The 27783-nt window shown below is 42.9% G+C and overlaps 1 protein-coding gene across 1 annotated transcript in view; it reads left to right on the forward strand.

The window, feature by feature from the left end:
* The window catches only part of CTNNA1 (catenin alpha 1), a 117447-nt gene that overhangs the window by 62111 nt on the left and 27553 nt on the right, over window positions 1–27783 (forward strand). Inside the window, exons 8-10 of the mRNA XM_062001939.1 lie at window positions 6863–6943; window positions 7736–7888; window positions 21908–22000. Coding sequence (XP_061857923.1) covers window positions 6863–6943; window positions 7736–7888; window positions 21908–22000 — 327 coding nt within the window. The remainder of the gene's footprint in view (window positions 1–6862; window positions 6944–7735; window positions 7889–21907; window positions 22001–27783) is intronic.

Raw genomic sequence — 27783 nt, forward strand, 5'->3', positions numbered from 1 at the left:
AACTAAAATGAAATAAGATACAGTAACAAAAGTAAAATATGTGATAGTAATAGTGAGAAGTAGTATGACCAAAAGATAAATACAACTCAAGGAGAAAACCAAACAAACCACCCCAGGTTGACCTGCTTCTGCAGGGGGGTTGGACTAGATGATCTCTAAAGGTCCCTTCCAACCCTACCATTCTATGATTCTATGAAGTGATGCACAGTGGCGCTGCTCAGCACCTGCTGACTGATGCTTCTATCCCAACTGAAAGCAGGACACTCTGTTATTAAGCTTTTTACAACTTTCTTAGAGGAACTTATTTAAGCCTTGTTGTTTTCTGCCTGCTCCTCCCTTGGCTATCTCACAACACTGAATGTGATGTTTCCTTTCTGTGGTGGGCTGTTCCGTCCAGAGCACACTGAGGGGAATAGCAAAGCCGAAAGGAAAGGGATGGAGAAGGTGAAGGTTGAAGTCTTTAAAAACAAATAAATAAAAAGAAAACCTCAAACCCACCTAAAATCCAAACAAACACACCTCCAACTCATTAGGAAAGTAACTGTCTTTAATGATAAAGCTAAACATTTCTCAGATTGCTCTGCCATAGTAAACATTTTCACATTCCTCAAGGGTGAAAGAAATACATGCCAAGGAATTCCATAAACTCATGTAAAGAGTTTCTTCACATTTAATGTTCGCTGTGTGAAAAGTGGAGAAGCTGAGATCCAGCCTTAGCTGTCATCTGCCAGCTGTCTGCTGGAACTGCTGTACCAAAGTACCTGTGCTTGTGTCTCCCAGAGCAACTCATCTGGTGCAAAATCCTGAACTGAGTGTGTCGATTTGAATTTTAATAACATTAAAATACGATAACATAATGTTTAGAAACAACGGTCCAAAGGGTGTCATTGATACAACAACAATGGCTGTGTTAGTCCAATGTTACTCCTCTCCTCTACTATCTCCTTCCACTAGGAAAGAGGCTGAAACTGGGTGTCTCTTGGAATCTCTTCACAATCTTTGGGTGTACTAGGAGGCTGGAATTGGATATGTTCTGGAAACATTTTGGGTTTTTTGCATCAGTATCTGTTGGTAGGTTCCTCCCACATTAAGATTGTGTAATTTGGCACGGAGTTAAGAGTTAATGTTCAAGCACAGTAAGTCGCTTCCTTTCTAAAGCTCTCCATTCTTTGGCCCCTGACCAAACAAGGGCTATTTAGCACCTTGCCAGCGAGTTTCCTGTTTGGGAAACTGTTAACGAGAACTTTATAGGTGCTTTTCTTAGCGAAACATGTTTTTATCTGCACTTGTCGAGAAATAACAGACATTACTGAAAGCGTGCATCTAATTCTCTTAAGTCTGGACCTTCATGGTGATGCTCCCATTCTCCCCTGGGCACTGCCTAGGGTGTCGAGGTATATAATAGGCTGGGAATAAAGCCCAGCTGCCTGCAGGACTGACTTGCGTTTCTGCTGAGACTAAGAACTCGCTTGTATGCGGAGTAAAACCACGTGTGAGTCTGGGGACTTCTGCCAGAACAGGCGCTTCGAGGTAACAGCCCCAGTTGCCACGTGCAACACAGAGAGAGAAAGTGGCAGGTCTGCCTCAGGAATAAGCTTGCTAGGACCAAATAACCCTTTCCAGGGCTTCTCCCTTACCCCACTCCTCCAGCAGCAGCAGAACTGGTTTTCCTGCTAAACTGCAGGCCTTAGAAAAGTAGACTCACACCCTGAGGCTAGTGTTGTCATTTAGTTAGGCTGACATCTTGTGGAAGCCTTCCTAGTGTATTAGAACAACAAATAAGCTAATTTTACTTGATGTAGATGTGGGCTGCGTGACTTTCTTGTGCTGGGAGCTTGGAGATGCAGGCGAGGCTGGCGCAACGGGTACTCACAGCCACGTGTGTGGCACTGTGCAAGCAGACAGCTCACCCTTCTGCCTAGAGACGTGACTCCCTTAATTTTTGCTGGATTCAGGGATCATAGGGGTGTTTGCTGCTTTTTTGCTCAAAGATAGCCTTTGTGCTGAGTCAGCAGGGCTGTGAGGCAAAGGAGATGAGCACAGTGTGGCTGTAGTGTTACTGTGCACATACTGTCAACTCAAATGCACTACCATGGAGCTGGGTTACCAGTGAGCCCTGAGAAATGGATGCATGAGACAAAGTGTTGTCCAAGGTTGTGCTTCATCAACAAGATGTGTCCAGCTCTTTAGGCTAGCTCAGAGGTCATTTGGGCAAGGGCAGTGGGAGGGATGGGACCACAGGTTGGGTGTCATTGTCTCCCCGGAAGCAAAGGACGCATGTGCTGCAGTGTAACATTGTCACCTCCTTGTCTGGCAACTCTCTGCACCTTGGCACTGGTTGCACATTTGAATTCCTCATTGTACCAGGGTGAATGCAGGAGCCAGCCTTCCCATCTCTGTGGGCACTGAAGGGAGTGTGGGGCCACTGTGGCTGCAGTCTGGCAGTTGGCAGGGATGTCAGGCTGGGAGCGGCATGGCAAGGCAAGCTGCACAGGAAGGGGAGTGCGGGCATCTGTGCTTTGATTCAAGTTCTTGCTGAACCCTGTGCTTTGGTGAGCTGTGGGAGACTCCTTCCTGCAGCAAACCAGTGTGCAGTTCTGCTTCCTCAGCCATCAGATCTCAGCTGAAATCCCTGTATATGAAATTCATGCTTTGCCACTTACCCTCCCTGGTCTCGGATCAGTGCTCTTAAATCTGGAATTTGTTTGCAGCCCTTGTATCATAGTAATAGGGGGGTATGGATGGTTATCCTTAGCAGACATGTAATTAGGTTAGACGTCAAGGCAGAAATTAAGCATGTGACAAACTGAATCTGAGCACTAAATCTCCCACCTCCCCACAAAGCCCTGCTCAGCAGTGGCACGCTGATATACAACTTCCTTTGCCACTGCCTGCCAGAGGAAGGTGTGCCAAGCACTCATTGCTCACTAATTAAATAACCATCGTTAGCCGCGATGCTGCCTGTTGTACAAACAGCTCGGAAGACAATCCACAGATTACCTGAAGCAGAAACTTCTGTGTGAGCTGTCTTTCTTAGGTAATTGCATACTGAGTGGCAGGTAGGGCAGTGGTGGCTCTGACTCACACAGCGGTGGCACAGCTGGCTCACATCTGGGTGCTGCTTTGAGGAGGAGGAATGCCAGGATCTGCAGGAGTGGGTGTACTGCGAGGACTGGTGCTGGACAGGAGGCACTGTTTCTCTCAATAGTTCTGTGGTCTAAGCTTAACCTAAACTGATGGTGACCCATTGAGATTAACAATGGAAGTTTCTGATATTTAGCTGTAACTACCTGGCTTTGTGAGTAACTGACTGTAACATGCACACTGTTAATCCTGATGGCTTTAAGACAACATTCATGCACCACCACTACCACTCTCTGCCACCTTTATGAATCAATTATATTTAACATCAGTAGCTCTGGGAAAAACTTGATTCAGGGTTTTTTTGTTTGTTTTAATTCTGCTGGCAGGCCTACAAAGGGAATGCTTTGTGACAGAGATGGTGATTCCCATTCCCTCCCTGTATACAAATCCCCTTTCTTTGCTTTGAGCTATTAAAACCAGCTCTAGTGAGGATAGCTGTGTGAGCTGGAACAGCAGGGATGTGACAGTGACTGCTTGTATTGCTTCCCAAGCCGGATAGCAATGGTGGTGGAAGAGCAGAGACTATGAGAGGTGGGGGAAATGAGCAATTCTTAGCACCAATTCTAGCCTCTTGGATAAAGATCTGATTTAATTTAAAGCAAATTTGCACTGTGGCTAAATTTATTAGCCACAATGCTGGACAGAGCTGTGGTATCATACTGCAAAATGACTGACATGGTCAGCATGACCCTGTTAAATCTACTGCATCTATTAGCTACTTACTGACCATAGAGCTTGTGATTCCTTCAGCAGAGTTCTGTGCTGAATATCTGAAAATCCTATTAGTAATCTGAATATTCAGGCTTTGTTATTGTGAGTCCTCCTAATCCTATGGATAAGAGAAGCTGATAGCTGGGATGTGTTGTGCTGCTGGGTCATTAGCTGGCTTCTCAGTGAAAGTTTAGACTACAAATAAAGATGAGGTTTTTTTAATAGTAAGGATAATTGGTTACTGGAACAAATTACCCAGAGGTGGTAAACTGTCACTTGGAGCATTTAAAACACAATTTATTCCTTGAGAGAGAGAGAGAGAGACAGGACTTGTTGAGCTGCAGAGTGGAACCAATGGGTAAAATTCATGGCGTGTGTGGGAGCCTCGACAAAGTGACTGTTGTGGTCAAGGAGGATATTCAGTGGTTTTATGTGCCCTGGAGGGTTTGTGCAGCCACAGGCTCTACAGCTGCTCGTGTGCTCACACTAGCTGCATCCACTTGGATCTAACAGGGTGTAATTGGTCCCACGGTGGTTTATGTTTCGTTTTATGCAAAAAGAGGTCGAGAGGCTTCAGCTGAGCAGAACTTGACACCCTCGTCTCCAGGACAGGACCTTGCTTAGAATTGGCCGTGATGATTTAAGATGTTAAGGACAATGAGGTCTCAGTAGCCACAGAGGTACAGGTTTGTCCTGCTCTGCCTTGCTGCCCCAGCCCTGAGGAAGGAGGTGGGTTAGTTGCTATGTGCACTACCCTGTTAAATCACTGCAGCTAAATCAGCAGGGTGTTTTATGGGGCAGCCTTCCCAAGGAAATTCTCTTAATGCTTTTGACGAGCTTCTGTACTAACATTTCTGAATGCCAACAAGGTGGAAATAAACTGGAGCTGCCTTGCTAAAATCTAATGGCTTTAGATTGTACAGCTTTTTCTATGCTAATGTGTGGCATAGCTTCATAGGAATGGATCAACGAGGTGAAACTGGTGCTGCTTAGGCCCTCGTGTATGCGTTGCTGCTTTTCGGGGCATTTTACACAGGACTGCCTGTGGTCTGGTCTCATGAACAGAATGTCCATTAGTGGAAGCCATCTCTTGGTTTTCCTCTGATCTGAGGGGCATCTGGGCCTCATGCACCGAGACTGTGCTGGGCTGTGCAGCCAGGGACAGCAAAGTGGAAGCGATGGGTGGACTCGCTTCAACAGCGTGGCTGCCGCTTCGCCTTAAAATGGTAATGTAGAGGCACCCAGGGAGAGGTAAAATGGCACTTCTTGGAACAGCTGAATGTTTGGCTTGCTACAAAATAGATGAGTATGTATCTTACATCCAAAGAGATTCCTGGAAAAAAACACCCCAGGTGTACAGGGGTGTGCCGTGGGCTCAGTAGAATGACCACGTTGCAATGGGGAAACTGATGTGAGGGCATCAGAAGGAGCAAGCAGCTGCAACTGCAGGCTTCTATCTCAGAGCAGGCTTTTGGGTTGTGCAGTGCCAGTCAGCAGGTTTTAGGTTTTTAGGTGCATTGCCTACTGCCCAACTCAGAGTACAGGCACTGCCACCCCAGCACCCACAGCTGCAGCTTGGGACCATGGTCACATTCAGTGCAAGCTGCACTTTCTAGCCCCACTGTATTTTGCTTTCCATATCCACCAAGCATGGGAACAGCAAAATCTTCAAGAAATAAGTAGCATTAATCTTCACTTTATTTAGAGCCTTCGGCTTTGATTTTTGAATGTGAACAACAGGCCAACGCTGGGTCTACTGAAGGCTGAGGGGTGGTGACAATGAGCTTCTGGCTTTCATTTCAGTCACTTTTCAGTTACCTTTTGTGATGAGAACAGAATTACTTGATCAGGGAGGTGACAACTCAAGAATTCATTAAACTATAATGACATTACAACATCCTAATTTCCCTCCCCCCCGATTTTGTTTAATCTTTATTCCTGCTGTAGAGTGGACTCCCGTGTTTTAGATTCAAGGCTGCTCATCCAGGTATTTCAGACCAGCCTGTCACCTGGAGAATTGATAACTGGCATACCCTCGCTTTAGTGCTGCTAAATGGTTTTTCTTCTCAACAGGATAATTATATTGATCGTGGCTTAGAACTTCAGAAATTGGATTGTGGTTGCATAAAGTGTTTCAAAACTCCAGTATAAGCTATATTATACACAGAAAACTCTGGCCAAAGCAAACCACCACCATTGCTTTATAGAATGCTCCCAATTTGATACAAATTTGGAATTTTTTGTCCCAGTGTCTACTTAAAATGAAGGAAGCTGCTGCAGCTGCTTTTTGGTCCTTTGCCCTCTCTAATAACAGGGCTAATGCAGAACGCACTGTGTCAGACCTTGGTGAAATCCAGCTCTCAGTGGGTGGGCATGGATACTGGATGTTGGATTTTCCCCAAAACAAATGTTTTGTAAGGATTTTACCTTTAAGATCATAGATTTTTGATTTCTGTGTCAGTTGGGTCAGAAGGTGTGTAAGGGAGCACTGTTGCCTCAATGCACAGCACTGTGGGCTGCATGCATGGTGTTCATACCCACAGGCTGAGGGCAGCTTGTGAGGTGTTTGCCTCCATCCATGCACTGGCCTCGGGCCATCTCCCCAGCTGAGGCTGTAGAAGGTTGAGGGCTGAAGCAGGGCCATCCTGGCCTCGGTGCAGTGGCAGCCAGGGGGTGGCTGACAACCAGCAGAAAGAGAAATCTGAGGTTGAATATGGTCTTCAGCTAATTAGGAGCAAGAAGATGTATAGTTTATGAAATCGGGTGATGTTGAAGAGAGCTGAAGAGTGTTAAAGGTAAAATCAGGTGATGTCAGATGTGCCTGTGCTGCCCACACCAGGAAGAGAGTGCTGTGTGGGGGAGGTGGGGACATTATTTCTGGTGTGCATAATTACTTTTAAAAATAAAAACAATCCTAAAGAAGTTGACAATGCACTTGGAATGAGTAATGCTGGGTTTCCTCTGAGACCCTGAATACCTGCTTACGTCTTTGCCTCTTGTTTTTCAGGCTGGGCGCAAAGAAAGAAGTGATGCGCTGAACTCTGCCATTGATAAAATGACCAAAAAGACCAGAGACTTGCGCAGACAGGTAATTAATACACACAGCTGATCTCTGCTGAGACAAAGGAGTGTGTTTCTTCTTGTCAGCCCTCTTGAGAATAAGGTCTCTGTTGAGTTGTTTCTAGTGAGCAGGAGGCTTGGCTGCTTGTATTTAGTGAATTAAAAGCTAGAAGCTTCCCGTGACTGGTTCACAGGGAGGCATGGGATGAAAATGTAATCCCCTGTTAACTGTGTAATAAAGATGTTGGATTCTTAATCATCCTTATGGCAAGACAGATTTAAAGAGAAAAAGCCTCAACTCCCATTGTAGGGATTTTGAAGATGATCAGGTATGTTTTATAATTCAGTTGATATTCGTCTCAGAGCCAGTTCTCTTTGTATTTATGTAACATCACTCTTCTGTCTGTTTGGTTTTTAAAGCAATATATTCCCTTTGTCAAGTAAATGTGAATATGGCTCAATTTTGTTGAAAAATATTTTTATTCTAGTAGAAAAATAGAAAAGTTAAATCAGCATGTTGTTTAATCAGCTGAGGGAAAGCAGCACATTTACTCAGACAAAACCAATATGAGCTGCTAAATCAATATTTGTGGCCAAACTGGTGACTTGCACTTATAGAACTAATCCATTTTTTAAAAGAGATTTCATTTAAATTGAAGCCTAAAGTGTATAGGCAAGACTTAGTGCAAGGGAGAGCCTTGGTCACACAAAGGAAAAGGGATCAACCACAGAAGCACTTGAAGCTTTATGTATTAATAGAGTGAAAGGAAAGCAGCAGTGGAACACTACTGAAAAATAACTGCCTTTCTTTTTATTTTAGCTCCGAAAAGCTGTTATGGACCATGTATCAGACTCTTTTCTGGAAACAAATGTTCCACTTTTAGTATTGATTGAAGCTGCCAAGAATGGGAACGAAAAGGAAGTTAAAGAATACGCCCAGGTTTTCCGTGAACATGCCAACAAATTGATTGAGGTAAGGTGGCACAAATTAAAATCAAATCATCACTAGTTAAATTAAAGTCAAGGCAAAGCACCATTTTCTGTTGGGTTGAAACAAATAGGAAAATCTGTAATAAATCTGCTTTTTACATTTGATTTTAGTGCATTTAAATTCAGTTTCATGTTTAAATGATTAAAAAATGTGAGCTTGTCAAAAAGCTGCAACTTAGCCCATGAGGTTTTAGCTATTATACAACGTGTGCATATTGTGTTGTTACCTTTACTGGATTTGTTCATTGGAGATGATGATAAGGAGTAAGAGAGAGCATGGCATGAGTGTTCTACTGGACAATTTGACCCTTGGCTTGAAGCCTGAAGTGTTTATGTTTTCAGTAAAATACCAGTGAATATAAACAGGACTCTGCGTGAAGACTTTCAGAATAAAAAGCTGCTTGTGTGTGTTTAAAGAGCAAACAGTAGACAAACAAACAGCTCTCACAACAAAACTGATCCCTGCTACCTTTTTCTGATAAAAACCCAAGGGCTCTTCAACTGGTGTTACTGAAGACTAAGGGTAATCCCTGGGATTTAAATGGGATCCACTTGTCTTAACTAAAAACCTGTTACAGGTCATTAGCCTGCTGTTAAAGGTGACAGTTTTCCAAGTGGTAGTATGTTTATAAAGAGCAACATAAGGTCATACCCTGGATTCATGGAGACAGCTCAGGAACCTTGTCCTCTTGCCATTGTTTTCACATGAGGGCTTTGTGCTTGTTGATGTTAAATGGCAAGGAACACACATCTGTAGGTACTGTTGAAGAAACATGCCGCTAGGAATAAACTTCAGAGACTCCTCCTGTGTACTTCAGTATGCTCTGAGGCATCAACCAGCCTGTGTGCTTGACCTCAGCAGCTGCCTGGGAACAGTCAGAGATTGGTTAATGTGGTTTTTTTGTGCTCTCTCAATGTCACTGTGCTTGATAATTGAGTCCATGTGTCTGCTAGGCTCATTGGGGAATACTTTCACACAACTTGACAGATTTAAATTACTGAAGAACAAAACTTATCAAACATCAGTAAAAGTAGTTTCTGACTCTTGCTCAATGTCTTTTTCTCACCTTTTTTTGAAAGCCCTGGGGGCTCTGAGCGTGGTGAGTGACTGCCTCTTCGTCTGGGGTGCCTCAAGCTAGTCCAGCTCTTCAGAGTTGCTGCCTGAGCAGTGAAAATCTTGTAATTCTTTGAAGGTCTTTGAAGGTATCATTTCCTCACTGTTGGCCTGCTACATTTCAGTGTAAAAGCCATCTTCCTATAGTTTCAGAGTTACTCTGAATTTTAAATGGCTAATGTTGTTCAACAAACAGTAGGCAGAAGACAGTGCCACTGTACCTTGCCTTGGCAGCAGGATACAGCCGCTCCACGTGCAGTGGTGGGAGTGCTTTGAAGCGGGTTTTGTCCAAATCCTTCCTTCTTTGTGTCACAAGCCTAATTTATCTAGAAGATCATTTTTAGGGCTTGTTTACAGGAGAAGTTGACTGGTGTAACGATAGCAGTGCCTATCTTGCAATAGTTCTGCCACCTCTTCAGTGGAAGTATGGTGTCTACATGCAGAAATTATCAGCATCATTGCAAAGAAGCAGTTGCACTGCTCTGCCTGCAAGCTTCTCTCCCACCCTCATTAGGTGAGCCCTTATTCCCTGCTCCTTCAGAAAACGTGTGCTGTCTGAAAAGCAACGAGTGACTGTCCTCACTAGCATGGAAGAGTGATTTTTACTGACCTTACCTTGTGTGCAAAATGCCAAGCTACAGATGAGTTTTACAGAAGCTCTATTCAGCCAAACAGTCTTGTCTTTAGACAGATTATTCCCCTGAAAGTATCCATTCAACAGTATTTCTGACTGGCATCAAAAGGTTCTGCTAAAATGATATGCTGCTGCAACAACTTTTTGAAGGCTGCTTATTGCTTTTGCTCTCTAAAATGTAACTATAGCTATAGAGTAGTGTGATCTAGATGGCTTATAAACCTCTTCCATAAGTGCAGATAGATTAATATACACACTTAGCTTTGACAGAGGGGAATAGTGCTTCTGCAGAGCCCAGGTCTCGAGGGGCCGGAGAGCCACTGTGGAGTCATAGGCAATGTCAAATTTACTGTGAAAGAAGATAGGTTGAGGTAAGTTTCTCTTACAACATCTCGCTGTGTTGCTGCCAAAATGGAGAAGGATGTTTGCAAGTTCCCACATGATTCTGCTCGTGGGCAGAAATCTCAACAGCAGGTTTCTGGAGAAATAATAAAAGATTGGATGAGAGCAGAATAGATGTTCCACTTGGTGAGATGAGAAGGGATTGCTTCCACCTGCTCTCAGTTGAAGATAAGTGTGCTGGGGAGCTTATAACTACCCTCAGAAATGCTGCTGAGTGACTCAGGACATCAAATGTGACAAAACAGCTGCAGCGCAGGATGGAGCTGTGTTGTGTATCACACTCTGATTGACAGGCTCCTGTGTTGTAGATGTAGAAGAGAACATGCCCTTTCTTTCAGTGCTGAGTAATGAGAAGAAAAGCACCTAAGAGACCTACTCTGCACTAGAGAACTTGGGAGGTCTCCATCAGAATTACTGCCAGATTTTACACCTTGGATTTGTCTGGGACTGTGGTTGCTAGATAAATTTGTTCCTTTTTTTTTGGATACTAAACTGTTGCAGCCATTGCCTGCATAGGAGCAATGGCAGTGCTGGTTCTGAGCATGGGGAGTTCTTGCTCCTGCAGTGCTGAGGTGTTTACAAGCCCTCCAAGTAGCCATAAAGAGATGCAAGCACGTAATTTGGGTAATTTTAGTTTGAAACATTCCCTTCTTGGCAAGAGGGATGTCTGCTTTATGGTTCCTAAAGTCCAGACAGACAAATTTGACCAAAAGATTTGCCTTCTGGGTCTGTGTCTTCTAGAGAAACCATACCAAAGCCCATCTAGTTTGTTTCTCACCTAGTTAAATGGTAACCCCCTTATCCTGCCTTCTGAAAACTGAGTAGCAGTGAAGTAGTAAAATGAATGTTATTCAGTTGAATCATACATTTCACAGATAGCTTTCAAAATGGCTCTGAGCTAACAGTCCATTAACTAGCTAGCACTCTGCCTGAATTTTGTTAAAGGAGTTTAATTCAGGAATTGAGAAGCTGATTTAAATTCAGCACACAGGAGTAACAGGCTGCATTTTGAGAACCAGTGTAAGAAAAAGTTAAATTCACTTGTGAACTCTGAAAATCTTCCTGATTTACAGATTGTGAAGCACACACTTGAGTTCCAATGTTTTTTAAGATGCTAGGGACAGCAGCCTTGGCTCTCCAACGTGTAACTTTGCTCTTGAGGAAAGGCAGTTTAGCATTGGTACCTTCAGATTTCAAGTTCCTCCCTAGAGGAAACTAGGCTGTCCTGCAGCTTGGTGCTAATGATATCACTTGGCACCACGCTGACTTTTTGTTCCTCCCAGTCTTTGAGGTGTGTTTGTGCAGGAGTTGCCTTTGTATTGCTCCCTATAGTCACTGCAGTGACACTCCTGGCTATTCTCTGAAAAAAAATTGTTAGGAGGAAGAAATGTTAGTGCTACACTATTGAATGCTTTAGAAGAATAAAAGTAAGATTGACAATTTGTCACTGATTTACATGGGGTAGTTTTAATGGAAACTTTTTTCAGGCCTAAAGAAATTATATAGGTAAAAGGCAGATAACAACAGAGTCCAACTTAAATTCTCACAGTAGCTATTTGCCTGCTGGATTGGAAAGCGAGTGTTTGGAATTCCTTAAAAGCAGCAAATAATCTTTATCTTGTTCAGGAACCTGGTTACCCCTGTGTCAAATGTTTTTCTCAACTTCAGTTTTATTTGCAAGTCTCCTCAGAGAAGCTGCTAAGACCAGGCAGGCAAAAGCTCTCAATGATGTTTCATAAGCATCATGGTTTTTTTCCAATTGCTTTAATTTATCTGAAAAGACTGCTCTGTGCCTTTTTTTAATGCACTGGGTTGTACTTTGCATATGGAGAGATGATTTTCTCATCTTCTGTGAAAACCCATGAACAGATGCAGACTGCAAATTTATTTGCTTGGAAAGAATCACATTTGGGCACTTTCAACTCCATAAGCTATCTGTAGCCTTTCACTCTGACATTCTCCCCTTCTGTTGCCCTAACTGTCTAGCCTGATGTCCTAGAGTAATTCTTCAAACCTCAGTCTAAAAATACTACTCTCCCGAAGCCTTGTGCACTTGCAACATTTGTCTTGCAATTTATCCTGATTTCCCCATAGTTGCAGCCTATATATTCTCAACAGAGTCTTAACAGCTGCAGGTTTCTTTTTTCTTCACATGTGAAAGGCTTTTAAAAGATCCAAAGTGGGTAAAACATAGCTTGGGTTTAAAATAATAGCTAGCTCTGGGGCTTCAGACCCAGCAAGGGTTTGGAAAAAACTGAAGCTTGCCTGTATACTTGGGTAGAGCTGGTTACCTTTGGGGTAAAGGTACTCACGTGGTGTTTGTGTATCTTACAGATCTATTACAAGTGAAGCATGGAATGGAAATATCCAACAGATCCAGAAATAAATCTGGTCTCACGGGACCGTGCTTTGTATCTGTTAGCTACCTGATTTCCAAAGCTTAAAGAACTAACATCTTTAGAGATGGAAGTGCATTGACTTTGCTCATCCTGTAAATATTTTTTCTTCATGCTTGCCGTCAGAGGTCCGTGTCAGAGCTGGAAGACAGAGGTGGTGTATCTGGGGTGAGAAGTGCAGACAGGCACCACGCTGCACACCCAGATCAAAGATTGACTTGGGATGTTTTTCTGAACTTTAGGTATATTAATCTCTCAAAACTTGGCATTTTCCAAGCTGGGGTCACACTGTCAGTCATTACTGTGCTCCCTGAGCACCTGCTTTTGCTGTTCTGTAAGGTAATTTATAGGGGAGGAAAACCAACCTGCAAATTCAAGTCTATCTTTTGCTTGCTTTTATTTTTAAGGTAATTGTGTATTACAGTGGAAATGCCCTTGTGCTATGGTCTGCAGAAGAGAGGCAGAGTTACACCAGCTTGAGACTAATTTCCTGTTTAAAGATGGAGAGGAAAATGTCTCTTCCAAAGAACAAGCACGTTTTCTGTGATTTGTCTGTAGATAACCTTGGCAGCGATTTAAAACAAATGTCTTCAGTAAATGACCAATATAACTCTAATGTGCCCTCCAAAGTCTGACACTCTTCAAAAAGCGATGCACTTTCCTTGGGAGTTTATTTTATTAGTCAACTAATTCATAAATAAATTAAATTCTACTCGTGGAACATGCTTCCCTTCCATTCCTAATCAGTAAAGAAGACAAACCTCAGCAGAAAAAAGGGTTCTTCCACTTCCCAGGCAAACTGGATATATAAATTTAATACATCATACATAAGTAAAGGGAAGTGACCTTAATAGGATACCTTTTGTTCTTGTGAGGGGTTTTTTTTGAGGCTAATCTTCTGATGCTACATCAAATTATGTATGAAAGGGTCTGTAAAATGCTGGGAGAGATGTAAAATCATGTTGGAAGAGGAATAAGAGACTTGAAGGTAATCTTCCTGTTCAGATTTCATTGTAAGTACACATGGGAGAATCAAGGTAATCTGTAATCTGACAGTGAAACTGATGGCAGAGATGAAGTGATTGAAGATGAATTTGAACTCTCCCATGCCTGGACAGTGATGGAGGTGTTTGGAAACATTTCTCTCTTTGAAAATCATCCTGATAAGCTGCTGCTCCCTGGAGCAGAGGCATTTCTGACGTACCTTTGCCGTAGGGGCAGTCGTTACGTTGGGTGATTGAGTGTATGGGGCTTGGTCTTTAAACTCTTGGGCAAAGGGACATGTGGAGGGCATGAAGGTTGTAGGTGAATGAGGTTAGGGTTTGGAAAACTATATTAATGTCCTTTTACCCCCTAGAAAGAGCTCTGTATTTACTCTGTCCCCTTTTCCTTATTTGAGGAGGAGGAAACCTGAGTGCAGTTGAGTACAGGTGCTGTTGATATAATATCATCAGAAGTAGATAAAAAGCAAGGGAATCCTGGTCTGTTTTATTTTCCAGATTCTTGAGTCTTAATTCCATTTTACAGCATTTTAAAGTAGCTTTTTGAGTAAAGCTTTTATAGATGTGGCATAAATGTTTTAATTCATGGTCTATAACTAAAAGCCTCAACGCACGTCTGGATTTTCATCATCTTGGTCATTAGCAATATTGGAATATTAGTCCTGTGGTGTCATCAAGGAGTTGCCTGAAGTCCGTGGAGAGCTCATTCCTCTTAATATTTTGTCTCCTTCTTCAAGAGCATAATGTACTTATAATTACCATTAAACTTGCCGTGAACCCCATTGTCTGAATCACCAAGAAACTAGTTTACACAGCACCAAGTTGGAGGCCTTTGGTAAGATTATAATGCAGCACGCTCTGAGTAGCAAAGATAGGAAAGAATTATGATCTCCTCTTTGATAAACAGAGGCTTTTTTAGATAAGGATAATTATTGAGGTACTGTCCAAATATCACTACTGGAAATGCTTTTATTTTAAGAACAATGTTTGTGTTGCTAAGAAGCATCTGAGATGCGAATTTGCTCTGGAAGTTGTTGCTTAAGATCAGATCTACATCACATCCCAGCGGTGTGATTTCTGTCATGGTAGCTTAGTTTGACTTGTGTAACTAATGTGTTCTGTGCTTATAACAACATTTTATCACTTTAGCTTGTTTGTCTGAGGAAGGAATAGTTCCTGTGCCAATAGTTACATCTGCTGCTACAGCTGCATCTATGAGGGGCACGGTGCCCACGTAGCCCAATACACTGGTATTCCTTTACCAGCTCTGCTGTCTGTTAGGGCTATAGAAAGGATAATCTACCAGTCTGGAAATAAAGGTATTCCTGTACTGCTAGCACTTTACTGCTTTGGGCATGTATTAGTTCCCTTCAAACACCTCTTCCCCCCTCTTCAGCTGAAAAACGTTCCTGTTGCAGGAGAGAGAAGTGCTGTGCCTTCTGCACTTACTGCTCAGTAAATGGACCCCAGTTGAGTTTCTTGTGGCACACAAACTCTGAGCTGCCTCAGCTGTTTGAAAATTTTCCCCTTCTTCCTGAAACCTTGACAACACTTAGGGTTGCACCGTGTGGCAGAAAGACATCTCCTGTGGCTATGGAAGGAGCTCTCCAGTATCAAACAGAGCATTTGCAGGGCAGCTGTACCTAGAATGGCACCGAGTGGCTGGAGAGGTAGTTGGAGATAAGTCTTTTAGAGCCAAATACAAAGCTCTGTTACTTAACTAGATTTTTAGACACGCAGATAAAACTTGAAAGGTACTGGTTTTGAGGTTTGATCCCAAAAGAAAGGTGATTGCCCATGAAAATATTAAGCAATTGCCTCAATATTATAGAGAGCAGAAGGCACACAGTGTGTTGTCTCTTATCTCCTTCCTCATTCAATCACTTGCCAGCCCATTGAAATAAAAAACCCTGACACTCTATGTTCTCACTGTCTAAAACTTTTGAATCAAACATGAAAACATTTTGCTTGCCAGTTTTGTTCCATCTAGATGAAATTTCCCCTCTATGTGTTATAACCAGACTTGAAATTAAAATTGCTCTCATCTGAGTGAGGTTGTAGAGCTCTGGCAGTAGCAGTTATCTCAGCTTTAGTCCATTGTTCCCCTCAGTGCTTCACATCTGGAGTTTTTCTGTGTGCTGCTTCTTTTATTTAAAGACTTTTACTACTTGAACTTAATACATTGAGATGCTGTTACCCACAACAAGCTCTTGAAACATACCTTCTGTGGAGCTGCAGCCACTTGCAACTACTGAAGTCATATAAAGTCACAGCATGACCCTCAGTAGCTTACACCAGAGTCTCTTTGGACTCAAACCAAAGTCCTCCTGCCATCCCTCCACGCAATGAAGAAGTGAAAACTGCTTTACTTAATTCATAATTAGCAATGCCTTTTTGTATAGGATCATAGCTATAATTCAGTCTTCTCCCTCAGGGACAATAAAATACTCACATTTGCCTTGAATGTTGAGCATAGTGTACAAGTGACTTAATAAATGTATAGTTTTACAGAATAATAAAAACCTTTTTCTAAGGTGGGGGGGGGAAGTTACATAATTGATACATCTCTTCTGAGAGTCACCAGTTGCCACTTAGTTTTGCCAGAACAGTTGTTTCTGCAGATAAATTAATTTCATGGGCTTTGACCATCATGAAGTAAATCTGGGCTGTTTTCTTCATATGAGAGAGGGAGAAAATTAGATGTGCTGTATCTGAATTTTGTGAGAGTATCAGATAAAATTTCTTTAGTAGCTCCTCAAGAGGAAGATGGTGAATGACTACCCGTCCAGTCTCTTTTTCCTGTTGGGTTTTTTTCCTTTAACATGGGTGATTTTAAGCTGCTTGAAAGTGAGAATTTGCATTCCCAGAGAAACTGTAAAATGAAAAGCAAATGGAACCCAAGAAACTAAAGTTTTGAAGTTTAATCAGGAATTAAAGTCCCTGGAAGACCTTTGAAAAGCTTTGTTTCCCTCTTGTTGACATTCCCAAAGTGTCTTGTGTATAGATGGGTATGGTTTTGTTATTCTTGCACAAGGGTTTGTGAGCATCAGTTACGAGAGGATCCCGGTTCACATTAAACTGAGAAGTTTTTCAGTCGGAAGGCAATCTGAGAACCCTTCTGCAGGGCTGCTTTCACGGCTACATTTTCAAATGAGAGTAGTCAGACTCTTAGAATTCAATTAGTGTGCATTTGTCTCCCGCCTAGCGATATGTAATCCTGATTTAGAACGATGCTGTGTGGCAGAGGCAGCTCTGGCAACGTTAAATTATGCAACAATAAACACTTTAGGGAGCCGCCTTTGGATTACACCATTGCTGGATGATTGCACACTTGACTTCTGAAGGAGCTGTCCTGAAAACAGGACTTGTAAACAAGCAGGAACAACTCGGTGTGTCTTCTCTGAAGACGATCCAGGTGCACAAAGCAAAGACTTTAATACAAACTTTCAGCCTTTGAAATCCTTGAGAATGAAGATTTAATGTGTTAGAGATTATAGTTATTTTTTCTCTTGCATTTTTTTTTATCTGGTACTGAAAAAAGCAATTTGTCAGTCCTTTAATAATAAACAGTTCCATGTGAAGTAACCCTTCTACCTAAGCTAGGGTGTCAGTGCCAAAGAAATTCGAACAAGTACAAAGCCGTAGCAATATTTTTTGATTATTTTCAACAGTGTGATTTAAGCAGCTTAGCAATGACCCCAAACTGTAGTTGAGGCTGCTGTAGTCTTTGAATTGCTGGAGAACATGGCACTTTAGTCATTATCTGAGCAAATTTCAAGTTTAAAAAGAAAAGAAAAAAGCATTTGAGGTGAAAAAGATAAAAATTGGCAATTGGCAGAGAAGGGAGTTGTCTACAACAGCTGACAACACAGGCACAGACTTACAAAGGTTTGCTAATGGAGGAACAACCTGCTGTAGGAATGTCAAGATTTTTCCTGACTTAAAATTGGTGAATTCTGAAAAACCAAAGTAACTGGGATTTGAGATGGAGTCGCTCTGTGACGGGTGACCCATTGACCCCTTCCACTGAGATAGTGCCTGCCTCCAGAAGGGCCCAGTGAAATACTGCCTTAGTGCCTCCTCCAAAGGCATCACCTCATCTTGCAGTGTTCTGATGTCATCATTAATAGCAATCAGATTTGAGTTCCAACAACTGTGTGTGAAACCCATTTTCCAGATGGGTTTGTCCAGCTTTGAGTTTTCCTTTGGCACCTGTTCCTTAGTTCAGCTGGTAGGAGTGGTTGTGTCTGGCCACTTCTTGCTGACACTCGGTGTGTTTGGCACCGGGAGTGGATTTAAGCTCATTCATCTGAACTTCAGCAGCTGCTCTGGGTCCATCCTGCCCTTTGGGGCACACGAAGCCATCTCTGGGACATGGCTGTAAACTGTGAACTAAGAGAGCCTTGGTGTTGCAGCAAGAAGACGCTTTTAAACTGGTCCATCAGCACTGCAAGAGGTATCTGTGAACCACGTCAGTCTCATTTCTCTGCTCTGCCTTCATTCCCAATGTATTTTTAACTTTGTTTCAAGAGATTGCTCGTTATGGCTGATTACATTATTTGCAGTTTTTTTGTCTCCTTTGATGCCTGTGCCAGTAGTGCTTATGTAAAGGGACTTGATGATATTGAATGGTTAGAATGAACAAATGCAGCAGGAATTCAATTGCTATTTTGCTCTCAAGCACAAGTGTTCTTTCTAAATCAAGTCTGACCATTTACCATGTCAGTCAACCACATTGTTGGAGATATGGAGAAACTGTTTCATTTACGTTTGATTTAAGGGGAATTTTTCTTTCCTTGAGGTGCTGCATTTTATTTGCAAGTTTTAGAAATGTATGATTTCCAAGTGCTCTGCGTGCTTTAAAACAAATTTGACTGTAATTGATCTTCATATCAACTGCAGAATCCCTTGGATTCTGTGTACATATCAAATAACTGGCTGGCAGTACCCAATGCTCTCTGCAGACAGTGAGTTGAAAGTTATGTGTCAAACACCACATAGGACTTGTTGCTCAAGGATTCTTTCAGGTACTTTTGAAATTCAGTTCCTTAATCATACAACCTTCCACCTCTACCAGTGCCTGAAATCTTAGAAATCACACTGTACAACAGCTGATCATTGGCAACAATTCAGAATACCTTGTTGTAATGTCGTTTACAATTTCATTAATTAGTTGTCGTAGCTGTTCTTAAAGTTCAGATTTTAAGGGGCTTGTGAGTGTTTCCCAATAGTTTGACAGAGCCTTCCCATGGATGTAGTAAATCTTAGAATGGTAGGGGTTGGAAGGGACCTTTAGAGATCATCCAGTCCAACCCCCCTGCAGAAGCAGGTTCACCTAGATTAGGTCGCACAGGAATGTGTCCAGGCAGGGCTTGAAGATCTCCAAGGAAGGAGCCTCCACAACCCCTCTGGGCAGCCTGTGCCAGGGCTCCCTCACCTCACAGTGACAGAGTTTTTTCTTATATTTAAGTGGAACTTTTTGTGTTCCAGCTTCATCCCATCACCCCTTGTCCTGTTGCGAGCTACTATAGAAAAAAGGGATGTCCCAACCTCCTGACACCCACCCTTTAGATATTTATAAATGTTAATAACATCTCCCTTCAGTCTCCTCTTCTCCAGACTAAACAGCCCCAGTTCCCGCAGCCTTTCCTCATATGAAAGATGTTCCAGTCCCCTGATCATCTTGGTAGCCCTGCGCTGGATTCTCTCCAGAACTTCCCTGTCCCTCTTGAGCTGTTGCATTGCTGGCGATTTACAGCTGTATCTCCATCACTCAGAAGTCATCTCTACTGCTGCCACATCCCTGCTCTGCTCTGATGTTCAGCAGATAGTTTGATGGGAAGTTTGTGTGCTAATCTGACAGGGAAGCTAATCTGCCAGAGCGAATCGCTTTCTTTTGGCCGAACGTGCTGAAGTGTTGAGATTTGGATATGCAGCAGTAGGATGGGATGTGGCAGCCAACAGTTGGATTGTCTCGAAGTGCCAAAGACCCTCAGTCAGGGAAGCACACACGCTTCTTTCATAAAGGTTGGCAGTCCCAGTCGGGTGATTTCTAAAGAAGAATCGCCATCAGTGAGGTATTCAGAAGAAAAATGACTGTTCAAAAATGACTGTGCAAAAAAGCAAAAACTTCATCATACCGTGGCGGGGACACTGGGTTATAAACTTCTGTGCCTCTCTGTGTTCAGACAGAGCGGGGTTTCTGTGCGCTTGATTCATCACACTTGGCTTGAGAGAGAGCGCAACATCTCCAGATATCGGAGAGGCTGATTTTGTAGTGCTTCAATGTCGCTTTTATTCAGCCCCTACTCAATAGAGCTTTGTGGCGTTGTCGCTCCTAGAGATTGTAAGTGCCGCTGCGGAGGCAGGAATGACGTAGAAATATAGGCCATAAAGAATATTGGCAAAGTGGTGTTTCTCAGAAATATGACCTATGCTTAAAACAACAGCAAAATCTTTATTTGACTTTTAAATCATGGCATCTTATTGTCCTTTGATTCTTTTGAGCCTCTAAACAAAAGCAGAATACACTCCAGCTTGCTGGGAATGGGGGATTTAAGACGTGGCAAATCTACAGGGGAAAAAAAAAAAACCCCTGTGTTCAGATAAAATCCCTTTCTGATAGGGTGCTACAGAGAGTACAGCTGTTGGGAGGTAGAGCCATGCAGAGAGGAGCTGAGCTGGAGACTGCAGCCAATGTGGTAACAGAAAGGAGGGAGAAAAAAGGCTTGGCTGAGCTGGGTGCAAGCTGCATGACCTTGCAGTGAACTGAAGACTTACTGCAACACCACCTCCTAACATCTACATCCTGTCCACAAAGACTAGTGGGAGAGAAAACTGAGCAGCAAGACACTAATATTGCTGAAAGCTGGCAGAGTTTTCCGTGTCTCGCTGCTGCTGCTCTGGAGTCTTTCAACTTCAGTTTGCTTCCATCCAAATATATGCTGTTGCATCTTACTTGGTTGTTCAGTGTTGGAAAAATACCTCTCTTCCTGACAACACATTGATTTTTATCCTTTGGAACTTGGAGGGAGGAAGCTGCTGAGCACTTTGCAACAGGATCATAATTTTTGGTCCCTAAATTAATGAGGGGATTGATGAAAACCACCGTTCAAGTACGTTGGCATGTGGTTGATGGTTTGTGGGACAGTAATGTATTCTGTGTGGGAACATCTGTAGTCAGGGAATGGCTTGAGGTGAGGGAAAAGCATGTGACGGAGCTGCAGATACTACAAAATGAGTTAGATATGAATGCATAGAATAGCTTAATTAAAGAGAGAATGGAATTTCCCTAGCTTCTATGGAAGAGTATATGGAGAAACCTAGTTCACTGGTATTCCTGAGCACCCGCTGCCTTGGGATGATGCTTTTATAGAACGTTTCCTGAGGAGCTTTGCAGTTGCTCTGTCTCTGAGAGGACAGTACTTGGTGTTCATCTCGGTTCACTTCGTGCTATTTTTACAGCTTTCTGTGTTCAAATGGCTCAGAATAACATGCTTGTCATTCACCTGTCAACTAAGAAATGTAACTTACTTCAGGCTTCATTCCCCTGAGGGTAGCTCTGATATGAGGAGGATCTTCAATTACCAAAAAATGCTGTGCTGTCCCCTTCCTGTGTGCTTTTAACAGGCAGGTGTTTACAAAAGAGCCTCTGTTTCAACATGACCTAGTTAAGCAGGTCAAGGTTTTGGAGTGAAGTTTTCAGCATCCTGAGGTGCTATTCAAATTTTGGAGAGTTGTGGATGTGTCTTCAAGATACCTGTACAAGCAAATGGGTTTATTTGATGAATCATGGCATAAATGGAGGACTGGAGGAAGAGCTGCCTGACGGTGCAGTCTGTGACTGCGTGAGAAGTACATGAAGTTGCTGAAGCCCATGTCCCTGTCCCTATCGCAGAGCTGTGCTCTGTGCAATGCCAGCCCAACAGCTTGAGCTTTACCACAACACTGCATTGCTTGCAGAGCTCAATTGCGTGGGGAGCCTCCAAGTTCTTCAGGGTTGTCATGTAATAGGATATAGAAATGTTGCAAGAAAAAGGGAGCAGCCCAGTGCTTATGGACATCAAAATACTTAATGCTCAGATGCATGGGAGTTGGCCTCTTCCGTGTGGTCGTTGCTGTCTCACTCCAGTGGGAATGAGCTTTTTACCTGCAAGTGCTGCCGATGGTGCTCTCCTACCTTTTACTGGAGAGAACTTACCTAATCAGTGGTTAAGAGTGATCTGTGTGCCCTCTTGAAGTGACTATGGTTTTGTGATCTGATGTGTTTTATGGCCAGAGAAGGATCACATGTCATTAGTAGTTTCAGAATTGGTTACAACTGAGCAAATGCAGACACTTTGTATTTCATGCTGGATTACTAGTCACTACTGGGGGCGGGTAAAAGTTTCCTACAGATGGAAACAAAACCCAGTTCTAACAATGGTGTTTTTGCTTTCTCCCACCTCTGACACAGGTTGCCAATTTGGCCTGTTCCATCTCCAACAATGAAGAAGGTGTGAAGTTGGTTCGCATGTCAGCCAGCCAGCTTGAAGCCCTGTGTCCCCAGGTAATGAAGAGCATAAGAACATGAGATGTACCCTAATAAGTTGAGCAACTGATCTTGCTTAGTTTGTGTTCTGGTCTTAGGGTCTGTTTATGGGCTTATCACAGAACTTGACTTTTTCCATAGGGGATGTAGAGAATGAAATGCAGGGTAGACATCAAGATTTAGACATTTTAAAATACATGACAAAGGATGGGATCCTTCTGTCATATTAGCTCTAATTTAATTTGGCCAGGGTTATTCTAGTGACCTGCAAGACAGTAAGTTGTTGAAGCTTCAGTGATTTACTGTGCAGATTCACATTCATAGAATCATAGAATGGTGGGGGTTGGAAGGGACCTTTAGAGATCATTCAGTCCAATCCCACTGCAGAAGCAGATCTCACCTAGATCAGGTCATACAGGAACGTGTCCAGGTGGGGCTGGAAACCTCCTGAGAGGGAGCCTCCACACCCTCTTTGGGCAGCCTGGGCCAGGGCTCCCTCACCTCACAGTGAAAGAGTTTCTCCTTGTGTTTAAATGCAACTTTTTGTGTTCCAGCTTCATCCCATCACCCCTTGTCCTGTCAGTAGATAAAACAGAAAAAAGTGCTGCCCCATCCTCCTAACACCCACCAGTTAGATATTTGTAAATATTAATGAGATCCCCTTGCAGTCTCCTCTTAGCCAGACTACATTGCAGGAGGATGTCTTGTGAAGATGCTACTGCTGCTTCTGTGCATGCTGTAAGATGAATTATAGATATATTATTTTTGCCTGAGTAGAATATAAATATGCAAAAAAAAAAAAAAGAGTTCTCCATAGAGTAGGATGAGAAGAAGCTGGCTGTGCATGAAGAGTTTGAACCTGGCTGAGTCTACCTCTTAATTAATAACTTTTTAATGGAAACAAGGAAATGAAGTTTATTTGAGCACTCTTCCATTTTGACAGCCCTGATGTTTTAAATGTCAACAGCTAGATACTTGGATGAACCCCTGAAGACTACAGTGCACTGTCAGTTCTTGTAATTTACTCTTTTTTTTAAAGCAACAGGAATTTCACATCTAACACATGCACATAAGCTGTTGTTGGTAACGAGGAGCTAATGGAAAACCTACTGAAAAACACTGGTCAAATGATGTGTTGTGAGAGTAAGATATTGTCTCAGGATGATTTGGAGTTTGTTCAGGTTTCCCCATATATATTGGTCCCTTTAAAACCAATGGAAAGGAAGAGAGAGATGTTCATCTGTACCTGCCTCAGCAGGAGGGGAGTTTTGAGGGAACAGGTGAAGAGAGTGTGAAGAGCAGGACTGGATTACCTCTTCTATCACTTCTAAGTAACTGCTATTAAATAGGTGATGATAGACTCCTGAGCATAAAACATTAGATACTATCTAGGAGGCCTTTTGTCATCCTGGGGTGGACTTCAGTGATCCCCACTGCCACATCAGACCCTGCATGCATCAGCTGTGTTGCCTGTGCAGTTCTCTGCCTCCCATATCTGGGGCAAGCGGTGTGTATGTCTTGTTAACCCCAAAGGTCAGCTTTTACAGTTGGAACAAAGCATGTGGAAGAAAAAGCTTTTTAAAATGCATCTTACCTGGTATAAGGGCTTGCTCTTTCCTGAAGGAACCAACCAGGTTGGACATTGGTATAAGGCCTTGCTCTTTCCTAAAGGAACCAACCAGGTCTGTTTGTTATCTCCAAGAATATAGAATATGGTTGTCTGATGCATATTGTTCCAAGCAAATGCTGACACTTCTGAAAAGAATCATCTTAAGAAAGTTAGGTTTGCACAGAATCTAATTGTTTCTGGTAGCTGTCCAAATCTGAGGAGGTGTTTTCCCCTCCTCATTACTGAAATTGTATGCATTTCAAACTCTTCAATATTTGCTTTCCCAATGGCTGCCTATTTAAATAGACCTAGCCTTTTATAAAATAAACACTGTGATAGTCAACATGAAATACTTAACAAACTACAGTCAATAGTCACCAAACTGTAGTCACATCTACTGAAGTGCATTTGTTAGCCTTTGGGAATTATGCATTTAACACACATTGGAAGCTTTGATTATCTATAAATGGACAAGGCCTATAACTGATGAATTCTGGCTTTACAAAGGTCACATATTTGAACTTCTAAGCCTGCAGTTTAGATGCTCCACTGCACAGCCTTGCCTTAATTTCAGGGTTGTCACCAAGAGATTAGTAAATGACACTATAGATGTTCACAGCACTTGAAAGAGTGCTTTTATATTACATTACATGTTCTCTGGTTGATTCTTTAATGCTCTAAGAGTATTTAAACATGTTGTGAATCCTGAGAGATAATTAGGGGCACTTGTCTAAACTGTTTTACAAATGGCATCTGTGTTTTCTCCTAACAGTACAGAAGTTTGTCTTATGCCAGTCTACACGACATGGCACACTCTCATCCTCCTCAACTGCATTACTGAGCAGCCCCTAAACTTTGGTTATTCTCTGTAAGCTCTAAATGCTCCTGGATAGAAGGAATAGCGTGGTGAGGTTTTGTTTCCCTTTTTAGACTATTATCTGTTTATTTTGCAGTTTGTTCCTGATGACATTCACAGCTGCTTCTTGAATCCTTTTAGGTGGCTGCGCTGAGCAAACGTGTGAATTAGGCAGAAAATACACATTTTGTCCCACATGGTCTGCTTTGGTTTTGCTTAGATGGTATTTTTCCAGGAAGATGCTGGATTTGGAATGAGTCAAGTCAATCAGTAATTACAATAGAAACTCTGAAACTCAAGTGAATGTATCAATATCACACAGAACTGCGATGTATGAAATTTAATTCAAGGTATTGCTGTGGTTGGAGGGATGAAACTGAAATTTAATGCACTTGAGTCCCCAGGTAACCTCTTAAATAGCTTAACTGAGCAGAGGCCATTCTGGGAGTAGGAAGCTCCTCGTTAAAGAATGATTTCTGCAGAAATCAATCTGTAGAGTTAATTATAAAAGCTGTATCTCAAGTATAGCAGTTGTTGGGTCCCTTGCCTTAGCTCACCTTCTGGAGCCAGCAGCAGGAGTAAGGAGCACACAGTGCTTCTAACTGGTTAGGGAAGCCTTGGCAGTTCTGTTGGCATGGACAAAAAGTCAATCATTGTCACCTAAGGGTTCAAACATCCTCAGGTTGGGAATGTAATTCTTTGAGGAAAAAGAAGATGGGGATAATAATTAATCTGAAAAGTCACTACAGAAGCAAGCAGTGAAATTTGTTCACTGTGGCTACAATACTGGAAATCAGTTCTTCCTCAAGAGTAACATCATCCTTCCTGTTTGTGAGTCCCCAGCCAATTAACACAGAAATTAATGTGAAGGTGAAGACTTAATGTGATATTTAGAGCTCCCTTTTGAGGGTGCAGAAGGAGCTGCTAGAAAGGGCATGCTCCACAGCAGCCAGCTGAGTGACATGTGTTTGTCTGGGTTTACAGGGGAGGAATAAGGCAGCATTAGGGGTGAGTCACTGGTGTTTTTCTTCATGAAGCCTTCACTTACAAGCCTGCCTAAATGTCTGGTTATTGAGGACATGAGTTGATGAAAGTCCCAAACAACTTCGTCCAGCATCTCGTAGCGGTTACCTGCAGTCCTGCAGCTTCACACTTTGCTAGGTGATGGGGAGAGCAGGCCAGTCTGTGATGGGCCAAGATGGAGAAGCACAAGTCCTCCTTCACTACAGTTAATGCTGTGTAAAAAATGCTTCAGATGCCTTTCATAACAGAAATGGAAAAGTACTGCTGTGAAACGCTTGGAGTAGCTGCCTGTGCTTCCATTTGCCTAGCAGAGCACTGGGAGAAGCTTTCTTTGCCTTCTTGCTAAACACACAGCTTGCCAATGGTACATTAGCGAAAGATTTTGTTTATCTCAACTTGAAAACCCAGAGCTTGTAACTGTGGCTTCTGTTTCCAAGAAGTGCTTGATTTGGGAGCCTGCAAAAGCTGTTTTATAACAGCATTTTGCATTAAAGATGTCTGAGAAGAGAGTTTAACTATAGGAGTATTTCTGATCTTACAAGCTGTAGGTGTTTAGAAAGCAACAGTCAAAATGCCCCCGTATGGCTCTTAAAAGGGAAGAGTATTGCTCCAGCTTTTTGATGTGACAGTCTACTGTCACTTGCAGCTGCTTTTGCCAGCTATATGTTGACTTTCTTGTTCTTTAAAGCCTCCATGAAGTTTATCTGTAGACTTCTAGCCAAGTTGCAGTCAGGCTTAGAGTATCAGAAAATTATTCTGCATTAGAATTTCCGTCAGATTGGTTGTTGCTTCTGCCAGCTAAAACTGGAGCCCATTGCCCTTGAGACTGATCATCTGGGAAGCAAGGAGCAGGGTCAGTCTGCACCTCACTGATGTGGACACACAGGATCCAGATGAGGGGACAGAGTGTACCCTCAACAAATTCCCTGATGGCACCAAACTGGGGGCACTGGCTGATTCCCCAGAGGCTGTGCTGCCATTCAGCAGGATCTCGACCGGCTTGAGAGTTGGGCAGAGAGGAACCTCATGAGGTTCAACAAGGACAAGTGCAGAGTCCTGCACCTGGGGAGGAACAACCCCATGCACCAGTACAGGTTGGGGGTGACCTGCTGAAGAGCAGCTCTGCAGAGAGAGACCTGGGAGTGCTGATTGATAATAAACTAACCATGAGCCAGCAATGTGCCCTCGTGGCCAAGAAGGCCAATGGCATCCTGGGATGCATCAAGAAGAGTGTGGCCAGCAGGTCAAGGGAGGTTCTTCTGCCCCTCTACTCTGCCCTGGTGAGGCCTCATCTGGAGTCCTGTGTCCAGTTCTGGGCTCCTCAGCTCAAGAGGGACAGGGAAGTGCTGGAGAGAGTCCGGTGCAGGGCCAAGATGATCAGGGGACTGGAACATCTTTCATATGAGGAAAGGCTGCAGGAACTGGGGCTGTTTAGTCTGGAGAAGAGGAGATTGAGGGGAGATCTTAATAACATTTATAAATATCTAAAGGGTGGGTGTCAGGAGATTGGGACATCCCTCTTTTCTATAGTAGCCAGCAACAGGACAAGGGGTGATGGGATGAAGCTGGAACACCAAAAGTTCCACTTAAATATAAGAAAAAACTCTGTCACTGTGAGGTGAGGGAGCCGTGGCACAGGCTGCCCAGAGGGGTTGTGGAGGCTCCTTTCTTGGAGATCTTCAAGCCCTGCCTGGACATATTCCTACGTGACGTGATATAGGTGAACTTACTTCTGCAGGGGGTTGGACTGGATGATCTCTAAAGGTCCCTTCCAACCCTCTTGGTTCTATGATTCTAAGACCTTTTCTCCCAATCTATAAGGCAGAGCTTGCTCTGAAAGCAGGTTGTCTTTCTCCTCTGCTGCCCATATAGCTCTTCCTCCTTGGGAACAGTGGAAGAGCACCACTCTGCCTGCCTGCCCCTTCCGTGCTCCCTGTGTAGCTACCTTAGCACAGGCAGCGTGGTTGGCGCTGCTCGCCATCTCCTGCACGGCCAAGCGAGTGTTGCCCGTTAAACAGACTCCAGAAAGTTCTTGGATTAAATTACATTTTTAATAAAAATAAATTGGCTCTTCTGATATTAACATCTTGCTTTAATAATTGCTGTTCCACATCCTTACATTCCAATTTTGAAATGCTCGAGAAGCAATTTGCTGCTTATAGATTTCTGATGAGGCAGATGGTTACATATGCTGATCACACCTACTGACATAGATAGACGAAATACCAAAGCATAAGGAATCCCATGTAGAGGCTGTAAACAGCACAAAAACTCCTGTTTAAAAGTTGCAGCATCTTAGAGAAACACAAAAGA

Source organism: Colius striatus, chromosome 9, assembly GCF_028858725.1.
Source record: "Colius striatus isolate bColStr4 chromosome 9, bColStr4.1.hap1, whole genome shotgun sequence".
Taxonomy (NCBI): Eukaryota; Metazoa; Chordata; class Aves; order Coliiformes; family Coliidae; genus Colius; species Colius striatus.